At 41.4% G+C, this 24,571-nt stretch overlaps 1 protein-coding gene across 1 annotated transcript in view; it reads left to right on the top strand.

Annotated features, from left to right (window-relative positions):
- The window catches only part of INTS9 (integrator complex subunit 9), a 116,528-nt gene that overhangs the window by 64,818 nt on the left and 27,139 nt on the right, over positions 1-24,571 (top strand). The window contains exons 7-8 of the mRNA XM_005874612.2: positions 14,783-14,903; positions 15,664-15,798. Coding sequence (XP_005874674.1) covers positions 14,783-14,903; positions 15,664-15,798 — 256 coding nt within the window. The remainder of the gene's footprint in view (positions 1-14,782; positions 14,904-15,663; positions 15,799-24,571) is intronic.

Here is a 24,571-nt window from a genome sequence, read left to right as displayed (position 1 = left end):
AAGAAGCAGAAGGGTAGGGTGGGGCTGAAAGTTATTTTTTAAGAATCTTAGAAAATCTACCTTTTAAAGTGCTAATTGAAATAAAATCTTGAATTTGCTATCTCGCCACCTGGTGGGCAAAAGTCAGACTTGAAAACCAGCTGGGTTAAAGGAGCAGAAGGAATAACTTGTGCTTTTGGAGAAAACCATATTTCATTATTTCATATATCATGACCATATTTCTGATCCTGGTCAGGTATTTTGTTTTCACTTTTGAGCATGAGATGAGCTATGCTTAATGATAGAGAAAGAGGAGAGTCTAATTATTGGAAAGAATATATTGAGGTGTTAGAAAGACAAACCAAGAAAGCTGCATCATCTTTTTTCTCCTGGGTAAACTCAGCATACATATCAGAAATGGCGGAAGAATTTGAAGAGTTGTTTTGTAGTTGACATCAGACAAAAAAAAATCCTTTTGAAATATCCACCTAGAATTTAACCTTGGCCAGAGTACAAAAAGTGCTTCATTTGGGCAATATTTATGCTAAAGGATTTATGTCACTTTAAAATTTTTCTGTCACAAGCCTCTTGATCTCTAGGGCCCCAGAATACTATGGCGTATGATATTGAGAATCACTGCTTTTTGCTGTCTAGTACGTTGACATTTTCCCCACGTTCTCTTCATTTGTTGTTGTTTCTTTTTTTTTCTTTAATTTCTGACTTTCCTTATCTGATTCCTCTAAAGTAGGCATCACAAACTCAGGTGGTTCCAGGCATGGGGAAGAGAAGCATAGGAGTGAGGTGAGAGCCGGGAAGTGTGGATCAGAGACCTTACCACTCCAATGGCACAGCTGACACACAGCTTCAGCCGATGGTGACCATGTGGGAATATGAACCTGTCACTGACAAATCTGTTTGTTTGTTTTTTTCAAGAGAAACTCAAAATTTGGATGTTTTAAATGTCATTTTAAAAAAATCTCTTGAAAATGTTGGCTCACACATTAAAATAAAATCCTGTACGATCCAGCTACAAACACCTCTGTGAATTCGATTTGAGATTTGAGCCCCCAATTTTTTACTTCTGCTGAAACCTCATGCAGGCAATCTCTTGGTTAAGTGCCTTGAATTAATGCATTTTAGTAGCTTAAGTTGCTAATAAGACCATCAACTAAAGAAAACAATAAATTAAAATTTTTCTAACTCATTGGTCAAAAGAGTTTGACAAAGTCCCTTAAATCATTTCCCTTAAATCATAGTTTGAATTAGCATTTGATTTAGTATTAGTATGTGTACCAAAAAAACTACTACTCTTGCTTTTTGGCAGCTGTCTGACTCCCTGCCTCAGGTGACACTTCTCCTGAGATTTATTTAGATATTAACCATCCTTCTTCCTCATTTTGACGTTGCAGTTTAGTCTTCTTGAGAAAAGAGAGTTTGAAGGGTAGGAAAAGGAGAATCCCTTGCAATACAATTTTTGAGTTTCTGATTTTCCCATACCCACTTCAGAGTTTAGATATTTTAATGGGAAAATTCAAAGCAAAATATTTCACTTAAGAAACTAACCCATCCTCTAGCATTTTTTTGTTTCAGGCTGCCATTTTTTCGTATAAGACTAGAAATCTGCAATTATAATTCAGGTTATTGTCATAGTGCTCACAGGCATTAAGGAATTATGCACTGATACATTCCAGGCTGAAATGTTTTGGCAATTTTCAGTACTCAGAGTTTAAAATGTGAGTTCATACCTTACAGAAGATATAAAAGAAAAAACAATCATATTCTAGTTGAAGTTCCTCGGCTCTGACACTTCTTTGGTATTTATAGAGGAATTTATCAGGTCTAACTCTCGTAGGAAGAACATTAAAGCTGTGGGCTTGGAGGTCAAATAGGCTGGTGTTTGAATTTCAGATCTGCTTCTTGGTAGCTTGCGCAAGTTATTTCTTCTAGGCTCCGATTCCTCATTATAAACGAGGAATAATATTAGCAACTTCAGAGGGTTGTTGGGGGGATTAAATGAGCAATATGAGTCAAGTCTTTTTTTTTTTCCCCCAATGGTAAGCACATAGTAGTACTCAGTAGACACCCTCATCCTTCTCACTTTTACTGATGCACTTGGCTCACATAGCCTCCTGTCAGTTACCAGGACACATCTGCCTTCCACAGACTAATTTTTTGTTAGATTTTGCCTTTCCTGATAAAAGCAAAGTAGGATAGTAGAAGGGAAACCATTTTCTCTCTCTCTCTATTTTTTTTAATTTTTATTGAATTTATTGGGGTAACATTAGTTAATAAAATATAGGTCTCAAGTGTACAGTTCTATAATAAATCATCTTTATATTGTGTGGTCACCATTCAGAGTCTCTTAAACAATTTTCTAATTCTGTTGCCTCTAGTTATTCAGTACTGTCATTTAGATTCTGGGATTCAGTCTCCTTTTCTGTAAAATAAAAGAATTGAGTTAAATTACCTCTAAGCTCACGTATGTTACAGTTTTTAAAGATGTCCAAGGGAGAGGCTCCTTAAACAGATCCTCGTGGAGTGGCGGTACTTTGCTGGAGTCCTCACAGCGAGTTCTTCAGCATTGCAGTCCCAGAAACTTAATCATGCCATTTCGCTCAGAGTTGATTAGCCTCTGATTCAGGCTAACCCAACTCCCAGGATATTGACTAACACACAAAAATTCCACGTAATCACATTACACTGAGACGTCTGCCTGGCTCCTGAATTAGAATGGTTCATCTCTCTAGGACACTCTGTTTTGGTCAGCAGGTCCACTTACGAGATCAAATTATAGATAAAGAGTTTTTTTCATGAGCACAGAATTAAAGCAGAGATAGTTTAGGTGCTCTCAGGAATTGTTTCTGTTACCCTGTGGTAGCCTAAGCAATTGCCTTTGTCCTTTTTAGAGATAAATTGATCTAAAACAAAATTCCGGGGTTTTAATCTAGTTTCAGGTTACTATTAAATGCATGGTTTTTGAAACTCCACATTCAGTGAATTATCTAGGTGTCACTCTGCTCACACATCTCCACCCCACCCCACCCACGTGTGTGTCAAGCACAGTTTGCTGTAATGAGAGGAAACAACTTTTCTGCTGCTTATATTCTTTTGTATTTTGCTCTTATATTCATTTTGTTCATTCGTTCATCAAAGTCTTAGAAAAAAGCCCAACCAATGTTTTATTTATAAGCTTCTAAGTGGTTCCAGTGGACTTTCAAGTCTTCCCTTTTCACAAAAACTCATGCTCATGTGCTGCCTGTGCTTTGGGTGGGAGAACAGGCAGAGCTCTGGCCTGGTGTCAGAGCACTGGGAGGTCCTTTAGTAGGCACTCGAGTATGATAAGAACAAAACAAAACAAGGAAATCTTTTAGAAAGTACTTATGAAACATTTAGACTCTGAGAACTTGACTTTGATAAATTAGAAAGCCAGAAAAAAACCCAGAGCTTGTTTGCACTGTATTTCCTTATCAGCCAATCATCCTAATGGCTTTGAATGGCTCTCTAAATGCCTCTGTATGATAATGTCCGCAGGTGAGCATAAGGAGAGTTCTCGGGAAAGCTAAGGTACAAGATGTTAAAGACAAGATGTTAGGAGATAGGAAGAAGTAATGACAAATGGACTAAGTAGCTCAAAAGAGTAAAAGGAGATGTTAGCAAAAGGAATTCGTGGGTATAAATATGGAATTCAGAGAACTTCAAACTTATTTGTTGATTAACTACCAAGTGCTTGGCATTATAATAAGTTCGTAGAAAAATGCCCCCAAAAGTTTAAGACAATCCCTGTACTCGAGTTTATCAAGGAAAGATTAGGTACCAAGTGGCAAGACTTAGGCTAGTCTTGGCAGGGTAAGTAGGGTTTGAATGAGGACAGAGATTATTCTAAGACAGTGGTTCTCAACCTTCTGGCCCTTTAAATACAGTTCCTCTTGTTGTGACCCAACCATAAAATTATTTTCATTGCTACTTCATAACTGTAATGTTGCTACTGTTATGAATTGTAATGTAAATATCTGATATGCAGGATGGTCTTAGGCGACCCCTGCGAAAGGGTTGTTCAACCGCCAAAGGGGTCGCGACCCACAGGTTGAGAAGAAAGGAGCAATGTGGGTGAAAACATGGTAGAATGGCTGAGTTACAATAAAATCAGCCAGTGCACACCAGGAAGGAGAGAAAATCATGGAAAGATCACATTATGTAAAACAAGAATGAAACTTTGTACCTTTGAAAATGCCAACAATATATTTGACCGATTTCTAGTTTAAGTCTCTTGTCTAGCTGATAGAAAACTTACCCAAATTGTTTGTGAAAATATAGTCACCAAACCTATATGAGAAAGGAAACCTTCTAGATATTTCCAAATAGAGAAATGGCAAATAATTAGGTAGTTTTAGATCTGAAAGGTGTAGTGAGTATATAAGGTACCCAAAAGAATTGAAGCATAAAAGGGTGAGGGGGAATTAATATGTACTGAATATCATATATATTTATTTACATGTCAATATCTATTTTACTACGCATTTGCTGTAGTGCTCAGAACAATTTGGGAGGGAAGTTTTTACCCTCATTTAGAAATATGGCGGGGAAAAAAGAGCTTAATTGCTCAATATTGCAACCAAAAGAAGCAAAAATCAAAATTAAATGAGATATGCACATCAGCCTCCTACAGAAGTTCTGTACAGACAGTTTGTAAAGTCACTGAAGAGACCCGAGAAAAGCTCACACTGAGGGAAGGTAGTAAACGCTGCCTCTGTACTGCAGCAGGCCTCAGGAAGCTTCCCTGTTGGTTAATAACTGGGTCATCTGGCTCTGGGCCTCCCACCGGCAGGTTATCTCAAGCTGCACTGGGAGGGATCCCTTCTCGGCCCATTCATGTGGTTGTTGGCAGGATTCGGTTCCTCAAGGACTTTGGGCCGAAGCCTCCCTCAGGCCCTTGCCAAGGGCTTTCCCTCCGAGCATCTCACAACGTGGCAGCTGGTTAAATCAAAGCTAACAGGCAAGAGGACCCAAGCTAACCTTAGAAGTGACAACCCGTGGCCTTTGTCATATTACTGCACTAGAAGCAAGCCACCCTCGGGGAGGGGATCAACACAAGGGGGTGAGTACGGGAGGTGGGATCCTCGGGAGCTGTGTCAGAAGCTGCCTGCCACAAAACCCTAAACTGAGCAGGTCAGCCGAGACTCCGTTGGTACCTGCTTAGCCTTCCTCTTCTGGCTCACTGGTTGATTCCTCCCTGCTGTGGTCACCGCCTAGCCCACTGTCCTAGGGCTCACTGCCACCCAAACTTACTGGTGCATACAGATAGGACTCATTAGTATCGACTCACTGGTTCTTACCTTTCCTGAGGTGTTAGTTACGAGAACAGGTATTTGTCTTTATGTTGGCACTATGCTCAGTACGGAGGACACAGAAATGGAGAAGATACTACTGTGTGAAAAATCCTATATAATAAAAGGGACAGGCAGCGGCGGCAAAAACACCCGGCGGGCCGGATAAATGTTTTCAGCGGGCCGCATGTGGCCCGCGGGCTGTAGTTTGAGGACCCCTGTGTTACAAGAACAGGTATTTGTCTTTATGTTGGCACTATGCTCAGTGCAGAGGACACAGAAATGGAAAAGATACTACTGTGTGAAAAATTCTATATAATAAAAGGCTAATATGCAAATTGTCCCCTCATCCGGGAGTTCGACCAGAGGGAGGGGCCAGTTGGCCAACCGCCCACGGCCCCTACCCCCAGCCAGCCCCACCCTCGATCACCCCTCCACCAATCAGGGGCAGGGCTGGCTGGCCAACCACCTGTGGCCCCTCCCCCTGGCCAGCACGGCCTGATCAGCCCCGATTGGGGTGGGCCAGATGGACCCCACCTGTGCCTGAATTTGTGCACCAAGCCTCTAGTATGATATCCTATATAATAAAAGCCTAATATGCTAAGTGTCTGGTCGTCCAGTTGGCCATTCAACCAAAGTGTAATATGCTAATGATATGCTAAGGCCGCTCAACTGCTTACTATGACGTGCACTGACCACCAGGGGGCAGACGCTCTGACCGGTAGGTTAGCTTGCTGCTGGGATCTGGCCAATCGGGACTGAGCAAGACGGGCCAGACACACCCTGAAGCCCTCCCACGGTCCCTCCCCTGCTGGCCAACCTCCCTCATCTCTCCCTGGCCCCAGTTGTGCACAGGTGGTGACCCTCGGCCTGGCCTGCGCCCTCTCGCAATCTGGGACCCCTCGGGGGATGTCGGAGAGCCAGTTTTGGCCCGACGGTGGAACGACGGGTCGCTACGTGCACTGATGACCACCAGTGGGCAGATGCTCAACGCAGGAGCTGTCCCTTGGTGGTCAGTGCACTCCCACTGGGGAGCGCTGCTCAGCCAGAAGCCAGGCTCACAGCTGGCAAGCGCAGCGGCGGTGGCGGGAGCCTCTCTCACCTCCGCAGCAGTGCTAAGGATGTCCGACTGACGGCTCCTGGACTGCGAGAGGGCAAAAGCTGGGCTGAGGGGACCCCCCATCCCCCTAGTGCATGAATTTCGTGCACCAGGCCTCTAATAATGGGATAAGAAGATAAGTTATTGTTTTTGTTATTGTGTTTAACAAGACTCTTCTCCTCCTTCCAACATTGCTTTACTAAACGGGTCATCAGAAACCATCATGACTATTTCTGTTTACACAAATGGTTTCTCCAGTTTCTCTGGAACGTAAGTTTATAATTTCTGTGCTGTTTCTCCTGAGGGGAGGAAATGATGGGAAAAGATCCAGGCTGAAATATGTGTGAATGTTCAGTCTTCCCTCTCCCCCTTACCCAAGGCTGGGATCATTTGCTAGCTTACTCTGGAGGCTGCATATCTGATTGTTCACCCTCCAGCAGAGAGTGGGAACATTAAAGGAACCAAATGCCTTACTTGGAGAATGTTTCAGACTTGAATCGGCTTAACTTTCACAGAACATTGTCCTAGATGGGAAGGAGAGAGGATGCTGGAAGGGCCGTCGAGGGAAGGAAGTAGAGCCCGGGTGTTAGTTTGGGTAATGGCAGTACTAGTTGTCAAGAGATGAGGGGGAAGGGCAGAGGAGAGAAAGCAGTCTAACCCTAGCCTTGTGTGTAGCTGTTTGGCTCAGCCTCTCAGAGAGGCGGCTCAGTTGCAGGGCTTTGGCAAAGCTGAAGGCAACATATAACAAATGCAGTTGGGGTGAGGGATGCAGTTTATTATGCTTCTCTAGCCCAGTGGTTCTCAACCTTCCTAATGCCGCGACCCTTGTGGTGACCCCCAATTTCATTGTTACAAATTGAACATAATTAAAGCATAGTGATTAATCACAAAAACAATATGTAATTATATATGTGTTTTCCGATGGTCTTAGGCGACCCCTGTGAAAGGGTCGTTCGACCCCCAAAGGGGTCGCAACCCACAGGTTGAGAACCGCTGCTCTAGCCACTCCCACAACAGCCTTCCAGCTCTCGGATAAAGTTAAGGAGCCTTCTGCTCCAACCCAGCACAGTGTGAGAAGCCTTTATTTTTTATGAAGGGCAGCCCTAGGAGGCCCAAGCCATGAGGTTCTCTAATCCTGAGGAATTCACAGGAGAAGTGCCTGGGCCACTCAAGTTCGTAGTCATCGCTGCTCATCTGGGTAAATCACCTTGGGTTGAATTGTTGGAAGACACAATGCTCCTGGGCTGTGATGGCTGTCTGTGCTGGGGAGGGCTGGAGACCATCTGTACTCAGTATCTGTTCTCTGCCAGACACGTGACAACTCTGAAAGGAAGGGGATATTCTCCCTGTCCTACCGATGAGGAAACTGAGGCTCAGAGGTCAAGAGGTAACAGAGGGAAAGAGGTCTTCTTTTTTCCCCCCATGATGTCATAGTGCCTCTGAGAGAAACTTCCCTTCCTCAGCATGGGTGGCAGAGACACAGGGAAACCGAAGGGAAAGGGAAGCAGTGGCCTTGACCCCTGCCCACAGCTCTTCCAGCAGAGCTTCAGTACCTCTTCCCTGTCCCTCGTACTCGGACTATTTCCCAAAGAATAAAGGATGTGCCCCTGGCCTACTCCAGTGTCCCAAGACGGAGAAAAAGTGGCAAATGGTCTAGGTTTTAAAGCAGGAGTAGGGCAGCAGTAAGCATCGTCCACACAGAAGGTGAAGAAGGCAACAGGGGAGGTTGCAGGCTCCAGGGAGCCTGGCACTGAGAGTGGCTTATAGCTCAGTAGCACCGACCCTTGAACAGCAGGGGTTTGAACTGTGCAGGCCCACTTCTACATGGACTTTTTAAAATAAACTCGTACAGTATTGTAAATGTATTTCCTTTCTGATTTTCTTACTAACATCTTTTCTTTTTTTAAAAACATGTTTTTATGGAATTCAGAGAAAGGGAGAGGCAGAGAGAGAGAAAGAAACATCAATGATGAGAGAATCACCCATCAGCTGCCTCCTGCATGCCCCACACTAGAGATCAAGCCCTCAACCCAGGCATGTGCCCTAACCAGGAATCGAACAGTGACCTGGTTCATGGGTCGATGCTCAACCACTGAGCCACACTGGCCAGGCTAACATCTTTTCTTTAGCTTACTTTATGATAAGAATACAGTATGTAATACATTTAATATACAAAATATGTTAATTGACTGTTTATGTTCTTGGTAAGGCTTGTGGTCAATAGTAGGCCATTAGAAAGTTTTGGAGAAATCAAAGTTATATGTGGATTTTTGACTGTGCACGGATCGGCACCCCTCACCCCCATGATGTCCAAGGCTATAGGCTGAGGCAGGACCTAGATAAAGAAGGAATTTATAAAGCCATGCTAATGTTATCAGACAGGGACCGGCCTGGAGCCGGTGGGCTGTTGACTTTGTGCAGGAGAGGTTTCACCACACGAGGGCAGGTGATGTTGAGAGCACGTTTGTTAAAGCTGGGGACAGCGAAACAAAGGAGAGACCAAGGGAAGAAGCAGCAGCAGGAGGAGCCTAGGAGGCGCTCTGCTTTGACTCCCTAGAAACATCGTAGGAAAGAAGTGAGTCAGGGTGAGGCTGCTGTGAGCTCCCTGGGATATGAAAATCTTTATTGAATAAATACTGTGAAACCTAAAGCAAGAGGACAGATAAGTGAAATAAAATCTTCATTGACTCTTTATGTAGAAGGTATTTTGTTGCTGGAGTGACAGAAGTGAGTCAAGGTGGGGCTGCTTTTAGCTCACTGGAGAGTTAGAGAAAAGGGGGGCCTGGGAGACAGGATCAGAGGGTTAGCCCTGGACGAGCTGCTGCTGCCCACTGCTCCCCTGGTTGCAAGTCTTGTGGGGACCTTTAGAGTTTACGAAAAAGAAAGCAAAAAGTTCAGGGCCGAGAAGGGGCATGGGTGTGCTCTAGAGCAGCGGTCGCCAACCTTTCAGACCTCACAGACCACCAGTGGTTCGCGGACCACCAGTTGGCGACCGCTGCTCTAGAGCAAACCTGCGCTGGTACCCTTTGTCCGGAGGGTTTTATCTCTCTTCTGTGGGCGAGCGTCTTAAAGGAGGGTTTCAGTAGAATTTTCATCAGCTTTCCAGGTGCATTTTTAATATGCTGATGCATCAAAATGAGCATATAGGCAAGTTTGGGATTATTCTTTGTTCACCTTTGCAATTTTATTTTTATTTTGGGCCTGTCTGGCTCTAATTGGGTTTTTGTTATTTGTTCCCCTGACTTCATCTGCCCTTGGGGTTGGCTGACACAAGTGGCATTAATTGGGTCTCTGTCCTCTATCTACCCGACCAGAGTGATGTAAGCTATTTATTCTCTGGTCAGGGAGGAGAGGTGTATACAGTATACACTGTTTGTTCTCAGATGTCCTTGGTAAGGGAAGATAAGATCTTGCGATTCACTAGCTGTCTGTAAATCAGTCAAATTGTTTGGCCTTGTGTAATTATCTTGTCTCAGTTTCCCCATTCCACTTGCCCAGGAATTTTTCTAGCTGCTTACTGTTCTACCTCACTAAGAGCCTTAGATTTTATCCTGATTGTAATGGCAAGCCATTACAGTGGAGGAGGGTGTGTGTTAAGATTTTCATTTTTAATATGTTATTTAGGACCTTCTGTGAGTGAAGGCAAATATACAGTCAAGGATGGATCATGGTTTTTTAAAAGATTTTTTAAAATTGGTTTTTAGAGAGGAAGGGGGAGGGAGGGAGAGAGAGAGAGAGCACGCACAAGCACAAGAGTGAAACATCAATTGGCTGCTTCCTGCACACCCCCTGCTGGAGATCGAGCCCACAACCCAGGCATGTGCCCTGACTGGGAATCCAACCAGTGACCTCTTGGTGCATGGGTTGATGCTCAACCCCTGAGCCACACCGGCCAGGCCACAGCTCTTTTATTGCTTTGTATTGTTATAAATTTTTCTTAAACTTGAGCTCCTTGTGAGCAGAGGCCTTTATGTTGTGCCTGTTACATCCCTTACAGGGCTTAATGCTAAGACCGCAGTCAGGACTAAGTAAATCTTTATTGAATAAATACTGTGAAACCTAAAGCAAGAGGACAGATAAGTGAAATAAGAAAATCTTCATGTGACTCTTTATGTAGAAGGTATTTTGTTGCTGAAGAAACAGGTGAAGGGAATTGTAATAACATGATCTGTATGCTATTTTGGCTAAATCTCTAGTATGCAATTCACAGGCCATATAACATTATTAGGATAATTTTTCCTTTCTGCACAACTTTTTGTTTCTCCTTGAGTTACTAATTAACTTGTTTGCTTATTTGCTTCGTTTTCAATGTACTTATTACTAATTTATGTCCAACCTCTGCCCCACTTGTAGCAGCCTCTCCTCAGCATGTTCAAACTCCGTTTTTTAACAATTTTATCTTAAGAAATCCTCTCGCAGAGTTTTCTCTCTTCCCCTGGTTTGATTGTAGCTGCTCTCGAGCCTGCTGCACAGCTTTCAGGTTAGGATGATCTTCACCACGATCCTGAAGGTTTCTGTGCCTCTTTCTTCTGCTAGAAGCTCCGTTTTCTAAGTCCTGCCCTTGCCCCTGCCCCTCCTCCTCCTTCTTTTCACCCTCATTTTGCTGGGCACATCCTCCAATAGCTTCCTGAGAAAGCATACTTGGGAGGTAAACTATCTGAGACCCTGCACGTCTAAAATGCCTTCTTCTACCCTCACACTCGGATAGAAATGCAGATTAGATATAATTTTTTCCTAGAATTTTGAAAGCATTGCTCTATTCTTCTAGCTCCCAGAAATGCTATTGAAAAGTCCAATGCAATTGAGTGTAGATTTTTGGTGTATGTATCCTGTAGATTGCTCTGTGGAGACTTGTAGAATTTCTCTTTGTTCTCTAAGTTTATGATGTCTTGCTAAGGTATAGTTTTCATTCATGTGCTGAGTACCGAGTGGGTGGCAGGAACAGGGGTGGCAGCTCTGGCCAGGCCCCTGTTTTATGGGCCAAACCTGCCCTGCCCCAGTTTTTACAGAGTTTTATTGGCACAGTCATTCATTTACATATTGTCAATGGCCTTACATGGCCAAGTTGAATAATTTGACAGAGACTGTATGTGCTCTGCAACGTTTAAAATGTCTGTGGCCCTTCAGAGCAGATGTTTGCTGACCCCCCATCTAGAAAATCAAGAACTTCAATTCTGGTCTTTAAAAAAAATTTTCCCCCTTATTTTCTTAGTTTCTCTCATTTTTTGTGTTCTTTCTGGAACTCTTTTTATTTAGATGTTGAACTTCCTGAATTGTCACTCAAATTATTTTCTCTTTTCCATCTCTGTTTTTGTTTGTTCTTTTGTTTGGAATATTCTTTTAACTTTATTTCTCAACCCCTCTATGAGTATTTTATTTTTGCTATCATATTTTTCATTTTGGCATACATTTTACTATTTTTTCTATTTACCGTTTTATTATAAAACACAAAAAACACACAAAATTAATATATATATCATTAATAAATTATTATAAAGCCAGCACCCTTATAAGCACTACCCAAGTTGAGAAATAGAAAATTTTCAGTTAATTCAAAAGCCCCTCTCTGCCCCAATATAATCACAACCCACTATCTGATGTAGCAGGATGCTTAAGACTCCTCTTCCACATTACCTGCCCTACATCTGGGATCACCCATTTCTCCCAGAAACTCTGGATTCTTGTAATGGGAAATGAAATTTTAGTTCCCATTCTGGGTGCTAGCAGTGCTCATTGCTACTGAATTGGTCATTGTTTGTAGGCCTTTTTGGAGGACGGGTCATATGTATTTTTCTTTCTATGTATTGTCAGAACATATAGCCTTTATATAGTATCCTCTCTTCCTTTTAACCTTCATTTGGTCTTCCACAAATAACTATGTATTTTATATATTTAATGCTCACTACCAACCCATGTATTTCTGTCTACATTTTGGTTGTCTGAAACTCATTCTTCAGAAGATCTCTCAGGATGGGGTTACAAGAACAATATACCCGAGTTCTAGCAGGTTAATATTTCTTTATCTGTGCTCTGTGACCTTGAAAGTCAGTTTTGCTAGATGTGTAATTTTCAGCTTGCATTTTCTTTCTCTGAGTGTCTTAAACAAGCTACTCTGTTTTCTTCTAGTAAAGCATTACGGTTGAAGACACTAATGGAATCTAATTTTTTTTTCCTTATAAGTCACTTGCTCTTTTAACCTATACACCCAAAGTTTTATTTGTCTGTTTTTTATATAGTGTAAATGTTTTCTCCGAATATATCTGGTGTTAGTTTTTTGGGGGTCAGTTTTCTCAGGTATGCAGCGTGTTTCTTCCAGTATGTAGTTTCAAACCTCTTTTTAGTTTAGTAATCATGGTTTTTGGTATTTGTTCTGTTCCCTTGCTTGGATTTCTGTCAGGGACTCCCATTGTCTGTATGTTACATCTTCTCGCCTGTCTTCAAACTACATTGCCTATCTTCCAGTATGTAGTTTCAAACCTCTTTTTAGTTTAGCAATCATGGTTTTTGTATTTGTTCTGTTCCCTTGCTTGGATTTATCAGGGGCTCCCATTGTCTGTATGTTATATCTTCTCGCCTGTCTTCAGGCCACATTGCCACTTTTTTCTTCAAATTCTTATCTCTTCATTTCTTTTTAGTGTTTTTTTTCTTCCTATATATTAGTTAACAGTATTATTTGTTGTGTTTATTCACTCTTGTGTATCTATTAGTTTAGTCTTCATTTCTGATTTTTTATGACTTCTAATTATTTATTGAGTTGCCACATCATTTTAAAGCTTTTCTGATTTTTCATTTACATGGCTCTTTCACATCTTGTATAATTTTTTTAAAATATGTTTTTTATTGGTTTCAGAGAGGAAAGGAGAAGGAGAGAGAGATAGAAACATCAATGATGAGAGATAATCGTTAATGGGCTGCCTCCCGCATTCCCCCTACTGAGGATCAAGCCTGCAACCCAGGCATCAGTATGTAAACTTTTGCTTAAAAATACTGCCTTCGGTGATTGAGGGTTTCTCCTTGTCCTGACTCTCATTTTTACTCTCTCCTGAGAATGACCTCTGGGATATGCCTGGGAGGGAAGGGACAATTGCTGAGCTGAATTGGATAGGTGAGGAGAACTGGAAGGTTCTATTTCTTAATCAGTTTTTTTTTTCCAATAAATCCTCTTTTTAGGCCCATCTTCAACTTTATTTCCAGACGTACCTACTGTTTTCAATTGCTGAGCTTTTTGTGGGTTCTGCAGTATAAATTGAGACTTGAATTGAACTTTCCTGGGTCTGCTAAGAGTTACCATTTGACCTACTTTTTACTTTCCAGAATGCTGTTGCTATTGTCTCTTCTCTGTTTCTCTTTGTCTTGAGGGTGCACGCATGCATGCGTGCGTGTCTGTGTGTGTCTGTATGTGTGTGTGTGAAGCCCTTTACTGTTAGTGCTCAGGGATATTTCAGGAGAGAGCAGAGCTAACACACACATTCAGTTCATCAGAAGTCCCTTCATCTGTATTGTCCTGAGGCTCTCAGGGAAGTCACTTTTCAGGTCTGTTCTTGGTTATGTTAGAGCAAGTGATAAAATGTATTTCTGATGACCCATTTTGTTTGTTTGCTTATTTTAATGGATGTTCCTGAGGCTGGTCTGAAAGATCACAAATCATGTTTTACTTTCCTCTTTTATGCCAAGCCTCATCTGCGTTTAACCAAGCCCATTTCTATTGCTTTGCTGGCCCATGAGTAAAGTTTATTTCATTTATCTTTTGTGAGCATTTATCTTATGTGAGATGCCTATAGAAATGTTCTATAGTAAGATGTATGTGGTAAGCCCTAGAACAACCACTAAGGAAATAACTTAAAAGGGGCGAGGGGGAGGGGTATGAAAGAAGAAGCTACAAACAAAAATATTCACTTACTATCTTTTTTTTTAAGTAGTAAAGGAAAAATAGATGAAGAAAAAGACATGAGACAGAAAAAATTTAAATTGGCAGACAAACCATCTATATCAATAATATTTAAAAATGTAAATGGCTTAAACAAGTCAGTCAGATAACATCATCAGACTGAATAAAAAGTAAAAAAGATCCAGCTATATGCTGGCTGAACAAAATAAAGAACGGAAAAACAATAGAAAAAGTCCATGAAACCAAAAATTGGTTCTTTGAAAGGGTCAACAAAACTGGCAAACCTTTAGCTAGATTGACCAAGAAAAAAAAGAGAAGATTTAAATTACTGGAGCCAGAAATGAAAGGGGACAATACGACCAAGACAAAGAAAAAAGATCACAATTGCATGGACAGTTATGTGCCCGTAAGTTGGACAACTTAGACAAATTGACAGAGTACTTGAACGGAACCTCTAGAACCTAAAGAATTGGCATTGTGATGCACTTACAGGCTGCTGCCCTCTCCTCTCAAGGACGCAGTGGAAGTGTCCACCTGGAGAAGATGCTATACGATGCAAGAGGTGAACTCCGCCCTGAGTAAAATCCAGCTGGTGGGATATTCTCAGAAAATTGTGAGTGTTGATATGATCTTAAGTGATTAATGAATGCTTTCGTTTCATATTGGTTTTATGGTAGGGTCCCCTAGTTCCCTTTATAAGCCATTTGATCACTAAGAATCGTGGACTCGTGCACGCTGAAGACAGAACAGTGTCTGTCCCTTCCTCCATCCCTCCCAGGTTCTTCCTGGTCTCCTTCCACCCCTTGCATTCCCCATCACTGGCGGCATTTGATTGGCCAGCATGTGATAAGTCAAGAGAAAGGCATGTCATTCTACCCACTTTAGGACAGATTTTGGACAAGGGAAACAGGAAACAGGGAGCATAAAAGAGATCAGGAAGCAACTTGGCAAGTGTAACTTTTGAGCTCTGACCTGATAACGATAAGGTTCCCGTTTCTGTCAACTTATGCCCAGAGTCATTCGGTGTAGAGCAACCGTGAGAATAACACCTAACCTGTAAAGAAAAAGAAAACGGACATATTTGTCTCTCTGGTTTATTTGATAATATATCCGCTCTGCCTTTCACTGAGTGAGGCCGGAGTGCCTGGTGCCATGTGGATGCACCGAAACTCTCTGAAGGGTGACAAGTCAAAACGATGGGGTTGCTTTCTGGGTCTGCTACATGGGCTCTTTCTGTTTTACATCAGCCTTTCTGGTTTACTTTGAAATCGTTTCTAAGTGGAGAAGGCTGTTTCTGCTCTTTTCTCCTACAGACTTACCTGCATGTCTGCTTTGCTGAAAGCTCATCACTTCTTCCTGCGGTTCTTTTCCAGGAACTGTTTGGTGCGGTCCAGGTGACTCCGCTCAGCTCCGGCTACGCCCTTGGAAGCTCCAACTGGATTATTCAGTCCCATTATGAGAAGGTGTCTTACGTTTCAGGATCCTCCTTGCTTACCACACACCCACAGGTAACTCTGAATTCTCATTTAACAACTCAGCTTTTTGGTTACCTAACCCAAATTTAGACTATATCCAGAGTACCATCAGCAGTGTTTTAATCTTCCTAATTTTGGTTTCTATAGACATTATCTTTAAATCATACTAAAAACACTTAACAGGAGATCCACCCTCTTAATAAATTTTTTTAAAAATATATTTTTTATTGATTTCAGAGAGAAAGGGAGAGGGAGAGAGAAATAAAAACATCAATGATGAGAGAGAATCATTGCTTGAATGCCTCCTTCACAACCCCTACTAGGGATCAAGCCCACAACTCAGGCATGTGCCCTGACTGGGAATTGAACCGGCAACCTCCTGGTGCAAGGATCAACACTCAACCACTGAACACCCCGGTCAGGCTAAATTTTTAAGTGTAGAAGACATTACTGTTGACTGTAGATACAGTGTTGTACAGCAGCTCTAGAGCTTACTCATCCTGCTGCACTGAAACTGTGTGTTCTACACATACACTTTATCAAAGTTAGATTATTCATGTCCCACATTTAGAATCTCTGGCTCCTCTGTAAAATCCTGTTGCCTCTAAAGCCACCGCTAGGATTCTGAGATTTCCCAGCATTTCTAATAATCATAGCCTGATGTGGAAGAGAGATGGACACTTGTTTACTCAGCAGATATTAGTTATTTAACATTATTAAGGACCTACTTTGTGTCCAGCACTCCTCCAGGTATGAGAGTCAGTGGTGACCACAGGCAGAGTCCTTGCTCATGGATCTGAGTTCTGTGGATGTATGGAGAGAGGATGGGTGCAGAAAATAAATTAGCAAAGTAATTTCAGGTAGTGATATAAATACTGAAAACAACAAAGTAAGGTTGTGTGTAGAGTGATAGAGACTAGTTTAACTTGGATGGTCAGAGAAAGCTTCCGGGGAGGATCTTTTGGAGCAGAGACCTGAAGAAATGAGCCACATAAAGCAGTGAGGGCAAAGTCTTACAGAGACATGACAGATGAAGGGCCCCTACAGCAGGAGCAGCTGGGCATGTTTGCAGTGCAGAGGCCACTCAGACTGCAGCATACTGAGTATGGTCAGCAGGGATGTCCGGAGATGAGCAGAGGCCTGGCCGTTTGGGCCCGGTAGGCCATCATGAGAAATTTGGGTTTTATTTTCATGTGTAGAGGGAAGCTATTGGAAGGTGTTAAGTTGGTCATTCATCAGCAGTCATTTTGGCAATAAGCTAAGTACATAAACTTTGTTATAAATGCGTTAGTTATTCCATTTTAGGTGTTTGTAAAGAATTTATTATTCATTTTATAAATGGATTTATTATTCATTTTATAAATTCTGGTTCTTTCCATGTTTGTAAAGGAGGGCCAGGGATATTATTAGATAGCAGATGGGTGGATGAATGAATGGGTGGATGGTAGATAACTTGGAGAAGTCCAAATCCCACTTTAATATGGGGAAAAAGAAGGGCTGCTGTAAGTCTAGAACTACAGGATGTTCCTGAGCTGCTACTCTGCATTGTTTTTTTGTTATACCTTCTTTTATAATCAAGTTTCATCTCAAGGTCTTGAGGGGACAAGTTGTAATTTTTTCCTATAGCTAGCAGAATTCTGGGCCTTTCCCGCTTATTGAAATCAAAAGCCCATCAATGTCATCTTAACCTGCTTCATTGAATCAAATTTTCTTATTGGCAGCTTCTATCATTCCTGATCTATTCCTTCATGAAAGACAGAAAGATTACTTGGCTGCCAACTCTTCCTATTTGTCCTGCTTACATCAAAGTCTTTACAGTATTATTGATGTAATTTCCAGTAAATTATTCTTATGAGGTTTGTAAATTTAAAGGGAAAATAAGGTTTTGAAAGTAATGAGTACCATACTTAAGTAATTAATTTTAATTCCTAACTGGCAGCCAGTATTGTATATAAAAAAGAAAATAAATTAGATTTTCTTTTACCCGAATAATGGAATTCTAAGGGATAAGAAAAGTTTTGGTTTGAGAAAACTTGATAGTGTGCTTCAAAAGGCAGCAAACTATGGCCCATGGACCAAATGTGAACCCCCCACAAACCTGTTTTTGTAAATAATGTCTTCTTGGACTACAGCCACACCCATAAGTTTATGGGTTGTTAATGGATGCTTACACACCATTATGACAGTTAAACTTTAAACTTTACAGAAAGAGGCCAACCACCGGTCTACTTGAGTGGAACCCTCATTAGCTAAGAAGAATATAGCAGGCTGTCCTAGTATTCTAATAAGCATAGGGGAATGTGGCTTTGGGTTTAGCCTGAGGCAATAAGAATGGAAAGATAAGTTCAAGAAAACATTGGCAGTTCTTTAATTCAACAAACATATATTGAACTAGAGGCCCAGTTCATGAAAATTCATGCACTGGAGGGGAGGTCCCTCAGCCCAGCCTGCCACCTTTCACAGTCCGTGAGCCCTCAGGGGCAGGAGGCGACCTGGCAATCAGGGGAAGGCAGTGTTCCCATCACACCTCTGCTGCTGCCACTGCCTACAGCACAAGCTTCGGCTGGCCCTGGTTACCTGAGCCTCAGGCATCCCTGGGCGGCTGGGCAGCCGCCTTCGGAAGCTTGCCTGTGCCTCAGGCTGGCCCTGGGCAACTGGGGGGCCGAGGGCGGGTCTGGCCACACTGTGCGCCTGCCATGCCTGTGCCTCGGGCTGGCCCTGGGCGGCTGGGGGGCCGAGGGCGGGTCTGGCCACACACACTGTGCGCCTGCCACCCCCCAACCCCCCAGCGGGGCTGAAAGGACTGGGCAACTCTGGCGGGGCTGAGGGTACTGGGCACTGCCATCTTTGTGATGGCATGCCGGTCAATTTGCATATTCCCTCTTTATTAGTTAGGATGCTCACTGTCTCTGGAGATTTAATGCTTGGAGGACATAGAGAATGGTTATAATGACACTAATCTAGGTGCCAAGGAGGAGTTGGCTGGGGTTGTCGGTTTTAGAAAGTGTTGGTGGGTGTGATGAAACAGGAAGTTGAGAGAACATTGGACGGACAGAAATGCAGAGCCGGACCATGATGTGAAGGCAAGCCTGGAGAGGCATCAGACTTTTAAAACATATAAATGAAGGGGTAAGAGAGAGAGACTGGGCTGTAGGGAACATTTACCACTAGACAGTGGGAGGTAGGAAAATAGTCCTGAATAAAAATGTTTGGAGAGTTGGAAGAGAATTGAGGCCAAAGAAAGTACAACATCCCAAATGGAAGAGGAAGAGAACTAGCCTTTAATGAGCACAAGGTCTCAGTATTAATTTTAAAAATTTGATCTAATATTCAGTAACCATGTTAAACTCTCACATTCTAATATTTACCTTTTGACGATAAGATCTGCAAAGGAGTAACAGCTTTGTCACTTCTCTTCCCAATCCTATATCTCTTACCTCTTTTCCCGTCTTACAACTAGGCTCTTTAGTCTCATGTTAAACAGAGGTGCTGATAGTGCCATCCTTGGCTTGTACCAGGTGTTAAAGGGAACGCTTTTGTGGTTTCTTCAATAAAGAGAGCGCTTACTGTACGTCTTTCTTTATCCATTTAAGGAATTCCTCCTGTGTCCTAATTCTCTGATTTTTAAAAATCGGATACAGATGGTATACCTTCACAGATGTTTTTTCTGAGTCTGTGAGATTATCATGTGCTTTCTTTCCATTCGACCATCAATGTAGTGAATTGTAATGTTAGCTTTTCTCACATTTAACCACCCTTGCATTCCCTGGATAAATGTTACATGATCACAATTTATTATTTTTAAATGCCCTCCTGGAATCAGTTGGTCAGTATTTAATTGAGGTTTATAATTTATATTCATAAGTGAAAGTGAACCCATGTGTTATTTTTTTGTACTATCACTATTTATTTGGAAGCGGGTACATTAATTAGCTTCATTAAATGATTTGGGCATTTTTCCCTCTTTTTCTAATGCCACAGATAGACAAGATAGGGGCTATCTTTTCTTGAAATTCAAATTCTCTATAAAACTGTCTAGGCCTGGGATTATCTTTTTAATTTTTTTCTTGGTTATTGAACTATATTTTCTAGGTCAGGATGTTGCCACTTTTGACCAAAATTTATCCATTTTGACAAGGTTTTCAAAACATGAAATTGTTTCAACATATGGAATTGTATACATTATCCTTTTATTTAATTTTTTTGTGGAAGTCTATTTTCATTTTAAATTTTATTTTCAGTACCTCTTTTTTTTTTTAACATGGTCAGATTTGCCAGAAGTTTGTCTACATTATGGTTTTTCTTCAAAGAAAAAGTTTTTGCTTTCAATGGTTTTTTTTTGTATTTTCATTCTTTATTCTTCCCTTTATTATTTTCTTCCTTGGGTTTATTCTGTTACTTTTCTTTTAATACTTATCTCATTTGCATTGGTCTTTCTTTGTTTTCCAATAAGTATATTTAAAGCTGTCAGTTTCTTAGTATCATTTAATTCTGCAAATTTTTTATATGAATTGCTTTGTTTTTGATCTCTTAGCATATCATAATTTCCTTCATAATGTTCATGATTTAAATGACCAAAGTTATTTTATAGTACTTTTGTCTGTTTCTAATCCATCCAGTATAGTTAGACAAGACTTTTATCAAGTCATGCTTCAGGATTCTAAATTTTATTTATTTTGGAAATGTTCTACATATGTTGGGAAAGACTGTACTCACTGTTGAATGAAAATTTTTCTATATGAACTTATTCATTTGAGTTTATTGTTTTACTCAAGTCTTTCATATCTTCGCTCAGCTACCCGTTTCTGAAAACGTGTTGACTTACCTGTTTCCCTCTTTAGTTTCACCAGTTATTGCTTTTAATAATTTTAAGCTGTATGCTCTGTGGTATATAGGTTCATGATCATTATGTTTTATTGATAAATTATTCATTTTATCAGGATGATGTGTTTTTTTCTCGATTAAAACTGCATTAAAAGCCAAGTGACTTCTCTCCCCTTCGTGTTTGCTGTTATTTTCCATCCCTTTCTTTTCACTTTTTCCCTGTCCTTTTCTAGTGAGTGAATCCCACGTAGAAGACATGGCCAGGGATGTTTTTCCTTTTTTAATCTAGAGAGTCTCTTTTGATTGGTGAACCTATTTGTGTTTCTTGTAACTGTTACTGTATTTGGGACTTATTTTTGCCATCTTATTTGATTTTTTATTTCATTTTTTTCCCATCTTTCCCGGCCTCCTTTTGCAGGGCTAAATTTTTTTCTACAACTTGAACATATTTTATTTTTATTCTTTTGGGTTGTTCATTTTTCCTACAAGTATCTTAAGACGGATCACAAGAATTCTCGTGTTTTCTGCTCTAAGGCTTGTGGCCAATCACGAGAATTCTTTAAAAATATATCAGCGTGTAAGAACATGTAATAAATAACTTCAAAAAATGCAATGGGTATTTAATTTTAAAGCGTGCCTTTAACATTCATGTAAACGTTTTTTATACTCGTTCAATAGAAACTTATCTGGCCACTGGGTAAACCTAGCAATAAAACTACTGGTCCACAATGTGTTAAGCTTATCAATATCTGTATCTTTCCCTCCAGAGCCACACCTTCCTCTTATCTCTCCCATCTTTTTCCTCTCCCTTCCTCCCCCCTACCCCCGCCCACCATGTTGATACTGTCCAGAATTTTAGTTCTGGGTTATTTAGAATATACTTAGGGTGGTTAATATATTGCTTGTTGAGACAGCAGTGAACTTTATTGAGGTGGGGTTTTTAGTTTGTTTTTCAAATTTACTTCCCGTATGTCTCATAATCCTCCTAGATTTACTCCTCTTCCAGAAATATTTGAGGAATGTTTACCGAGGGGTCTTAAAATGGTAAACCTCATGAGGCCTTGAATTTTTTAATTTTTCTCACATTTATAAATGATAGCTTCATAGATATAAAATGAAAGGAAAGGAATGTTGAACCTATAAAGCTTTGAAAATATTACTTTGTTTTCCACTTGTACCCTGTTGCAGTTGAGAACTGTGAAGCCCTTTAGAATTGTGTTCCTTTGAGGGATCTGCTTTTAGAATTTTAATTTATCTTCAATGTTCTTAAAGGTTACTGTACTATATCTTACATGTGTGCTTTTTCCTGTCTATAAGTGTAACATAACACTCTACGATCTTCCAATTTCCTTTATGTAGAAAAATTCTTAATCATTTTATAAATTCTTCCTGTGGTTGATTATTTTTTCTCTTTATGGAACTTCAAGTATATAGATAGTGACACTTTTATGTTTCCATCTCTCTTTCCTTTTATATTTCCCATCTTCTTCTTGAAGCCTCCTGAAAAAAATTCCTCTTGATCCCCCAGCTCATGAATTCCTTCTTTGGCTGTATCCATACTGCTCTGCAACGTATGTGCTAAGGTTTTTATTTCAACAAGTATATTTTCATACACCGTATTTCCAAATATTTTTCTTGATACTTAGTCATTTTTATTTACTTGTTTTTATTTTATTTGTGTGTGGACTTTTGTCATGCATAGTCTCCTCTCTGTGTACTAATTTGCCACATGGGGTGGGTTTGTAGCTTGTTGTGTTTAGTAGGTGGTGTGTTCCTCTGTGGTCCTGTGCTGTTTCCCTGTGAGCTCTCGCTGCTTGCCCCACAGGAAAGTCCTCGGCTCCAGGATTTGTCTCCCTGACTTGTTTCCCACGGGTTAGCCTTGGAGTGTGAGAGACAAGCCAGGGCTGTAGGTCTGCCTGCACCTTCTGTGAACGCTCATCCTCTGTCCTGGCGTTTTCTTCCTCGCAGTGTGTGGGAGCAGCCACAGTCTGCCAACAGTGGCTTAGACGAGAGAGAAAGGGACCAGGTGTTCTTTTCCCAGCCTCTACTCTCCCGCAATGCCCAGGCCTCTGTGGCTCTTGCCATTCTGTCCCTATTCCAGGACCCAGGGTTTCCCCAAGAATTTATTCTAGTTTTTTACTCTCTCAAAATTTGTCACTTTCTCTTATATCTAAGCTGTCCCTCCATTTAGATTCTAAAAGGGAGCCAGCAGCTCACTGTCTTTGTCTTGTCAGGAAGCATAGTGGAGTTTTTGTTTTGTTTTAAAATAATATTATTGCCTTATATTTCTTATTGGAACATTATCTTTAGTGTAGTAATTTTGGAAAACTTAGCAACCTCAGAGAAAAAATAAAAATTGTAATCATCTTAATACAAAGAGATAACTATTTACAGCCTGCTTTTCTGCTCTTTCTGATTTAACTATTTAATGAATTTTTTTTAGGTTATTAGTATTCCACCACAGGATGTTTGATATTTGCCTGGTGGTCCATCATATGGGCATACAATAAAATGTTTAACTTTTATCACTGTTGGACATTTTAAGTTTCTTTTTTAATTTTTTTTCACTGAAAAATACCTACACCAAACAGATGTACAGTGTGCCCAGAAAGAGGGTATTGGACATTGTTTAGAAACAATAATACTAATAGAACAAAACAAACAGTAACCGTTGGCTAGATCCCATAAGTGCATTAGCTAAAGCTAAAGCACTTTTGGTTATTAGAGCCAACGCCTTTTTGGTCTTAGAAATCAAATTAATGGATTTGCTTGTGGGTTGTGAACCTATATTTGAACACCAGTTTTTCTCTTATAATGGTTTGAAAAGGCAACTTAACACTCATTATTTTAATAGCTTCCTGGCCATTTTGCCTGACTTCCCAGCAGGACTTGAGTTTTAGGTGTGCAAATCACCAGCGTAATAGGGCAAAAGCTACAAATACCTGGAATGGGGAGCTACGGAATTCCTGGTGGGTGTTAGAAACTGACCTAGCCCAGGACCCTGATACAAGGCTAAGGCTTGAAGCATGGAAAATTGTAGTGTGTGACATATTTTGTTGGTGGTGTTGCTCTTGGTAGTGTTTTGGTGTGTTTATGGTGTTGATCTTTTTCTGTCCTTCTGACCTCGAAAGGGGCCTGCAAAGGCATTCATCACACCACGTCAGCCCTCCTGGCCTTGAGGACTCTCCCCACCTTGGTCTCTAGACTGGAACACATTTGAGAGACCAAGCTCAGCCAATCACGAGGCTGTTTCTTTTTTCTCTCATCAAAGGATAGGTCAGAATAAGCCCATTTGCTCTCCCTCCCCTCAACACTTGCAGCTTGCCAACACTGGACGTACTATTGTATCCTTATTCTTTTAAATCATTGCATCTCTTAAATTTCCCTTTGACTATGTCTCTGACATTTTGGAGGCATCTTAAAGTCTTGCTTTCTCCGTTGTCCTATGTGTCTGACCCACTCCCAAATGTTGGTTTTTTCTAGTGTCGTGTAGATCTGCTTCTTCCATTTCACCTGCCATGAGATTACAGTGCTTTTCCCTTTATGTCTGAGCTGCTGTGGGGCTTTCAGCATGACCTCTCTCTAGTTGGTCTCACCCTCCTCCTTTAGGTGTCCTATCCAATAAAGAGGGAATATGCTAATTGACTGCCACGCCCTCAAAGATGATGGCACCCACAGCCAATAAGGGGGAATATGCTAATTGACTGCCATGCCCTCAAAGATGGCAGTGCCCACAGCCACAAGATGGTGGCACCCAGTCCCCTCAACCCCGCTGGGGTGGCAGGCGCAGGGCAAAGCCGGGCCCACCCCCATGCTGGTCCAGCTGCTCTACGCACCTGCCTCCGGAGACCTCCCAGTCCCCTCAGCCCCCCAGCCTCCCAGGGCCGCCCGAGGCTCAGTTAACCAGGACCGGCCAAGGCTTGTGCTGCCAGCAGTGGCAGCAGCAGAGGTGTGATGGGGCGTCACCTTCCCCTGATTGCTG

Source organism: Myotis brandtii, unplaced genomic scaffold (genome assembly GCF_000412655.1).
Source record: "Myotis brandtii unplaced genomic scaffold, ASM41265v1 scaffold447, whole genome shotgun sequence".
NCBI classification, from domain to species: domain Eukaryota; kingdom Metazoa; phylum Chordata; class Mammalia; order Chiroptera; family Vespertilionidae; genus Myotis; species Myotis brandtii.
The sequence above is the reverse complement of the archived record's forward strand: the minus strand, read 5'-3'. Positions and strand labels throughout refer to the sequence as shown.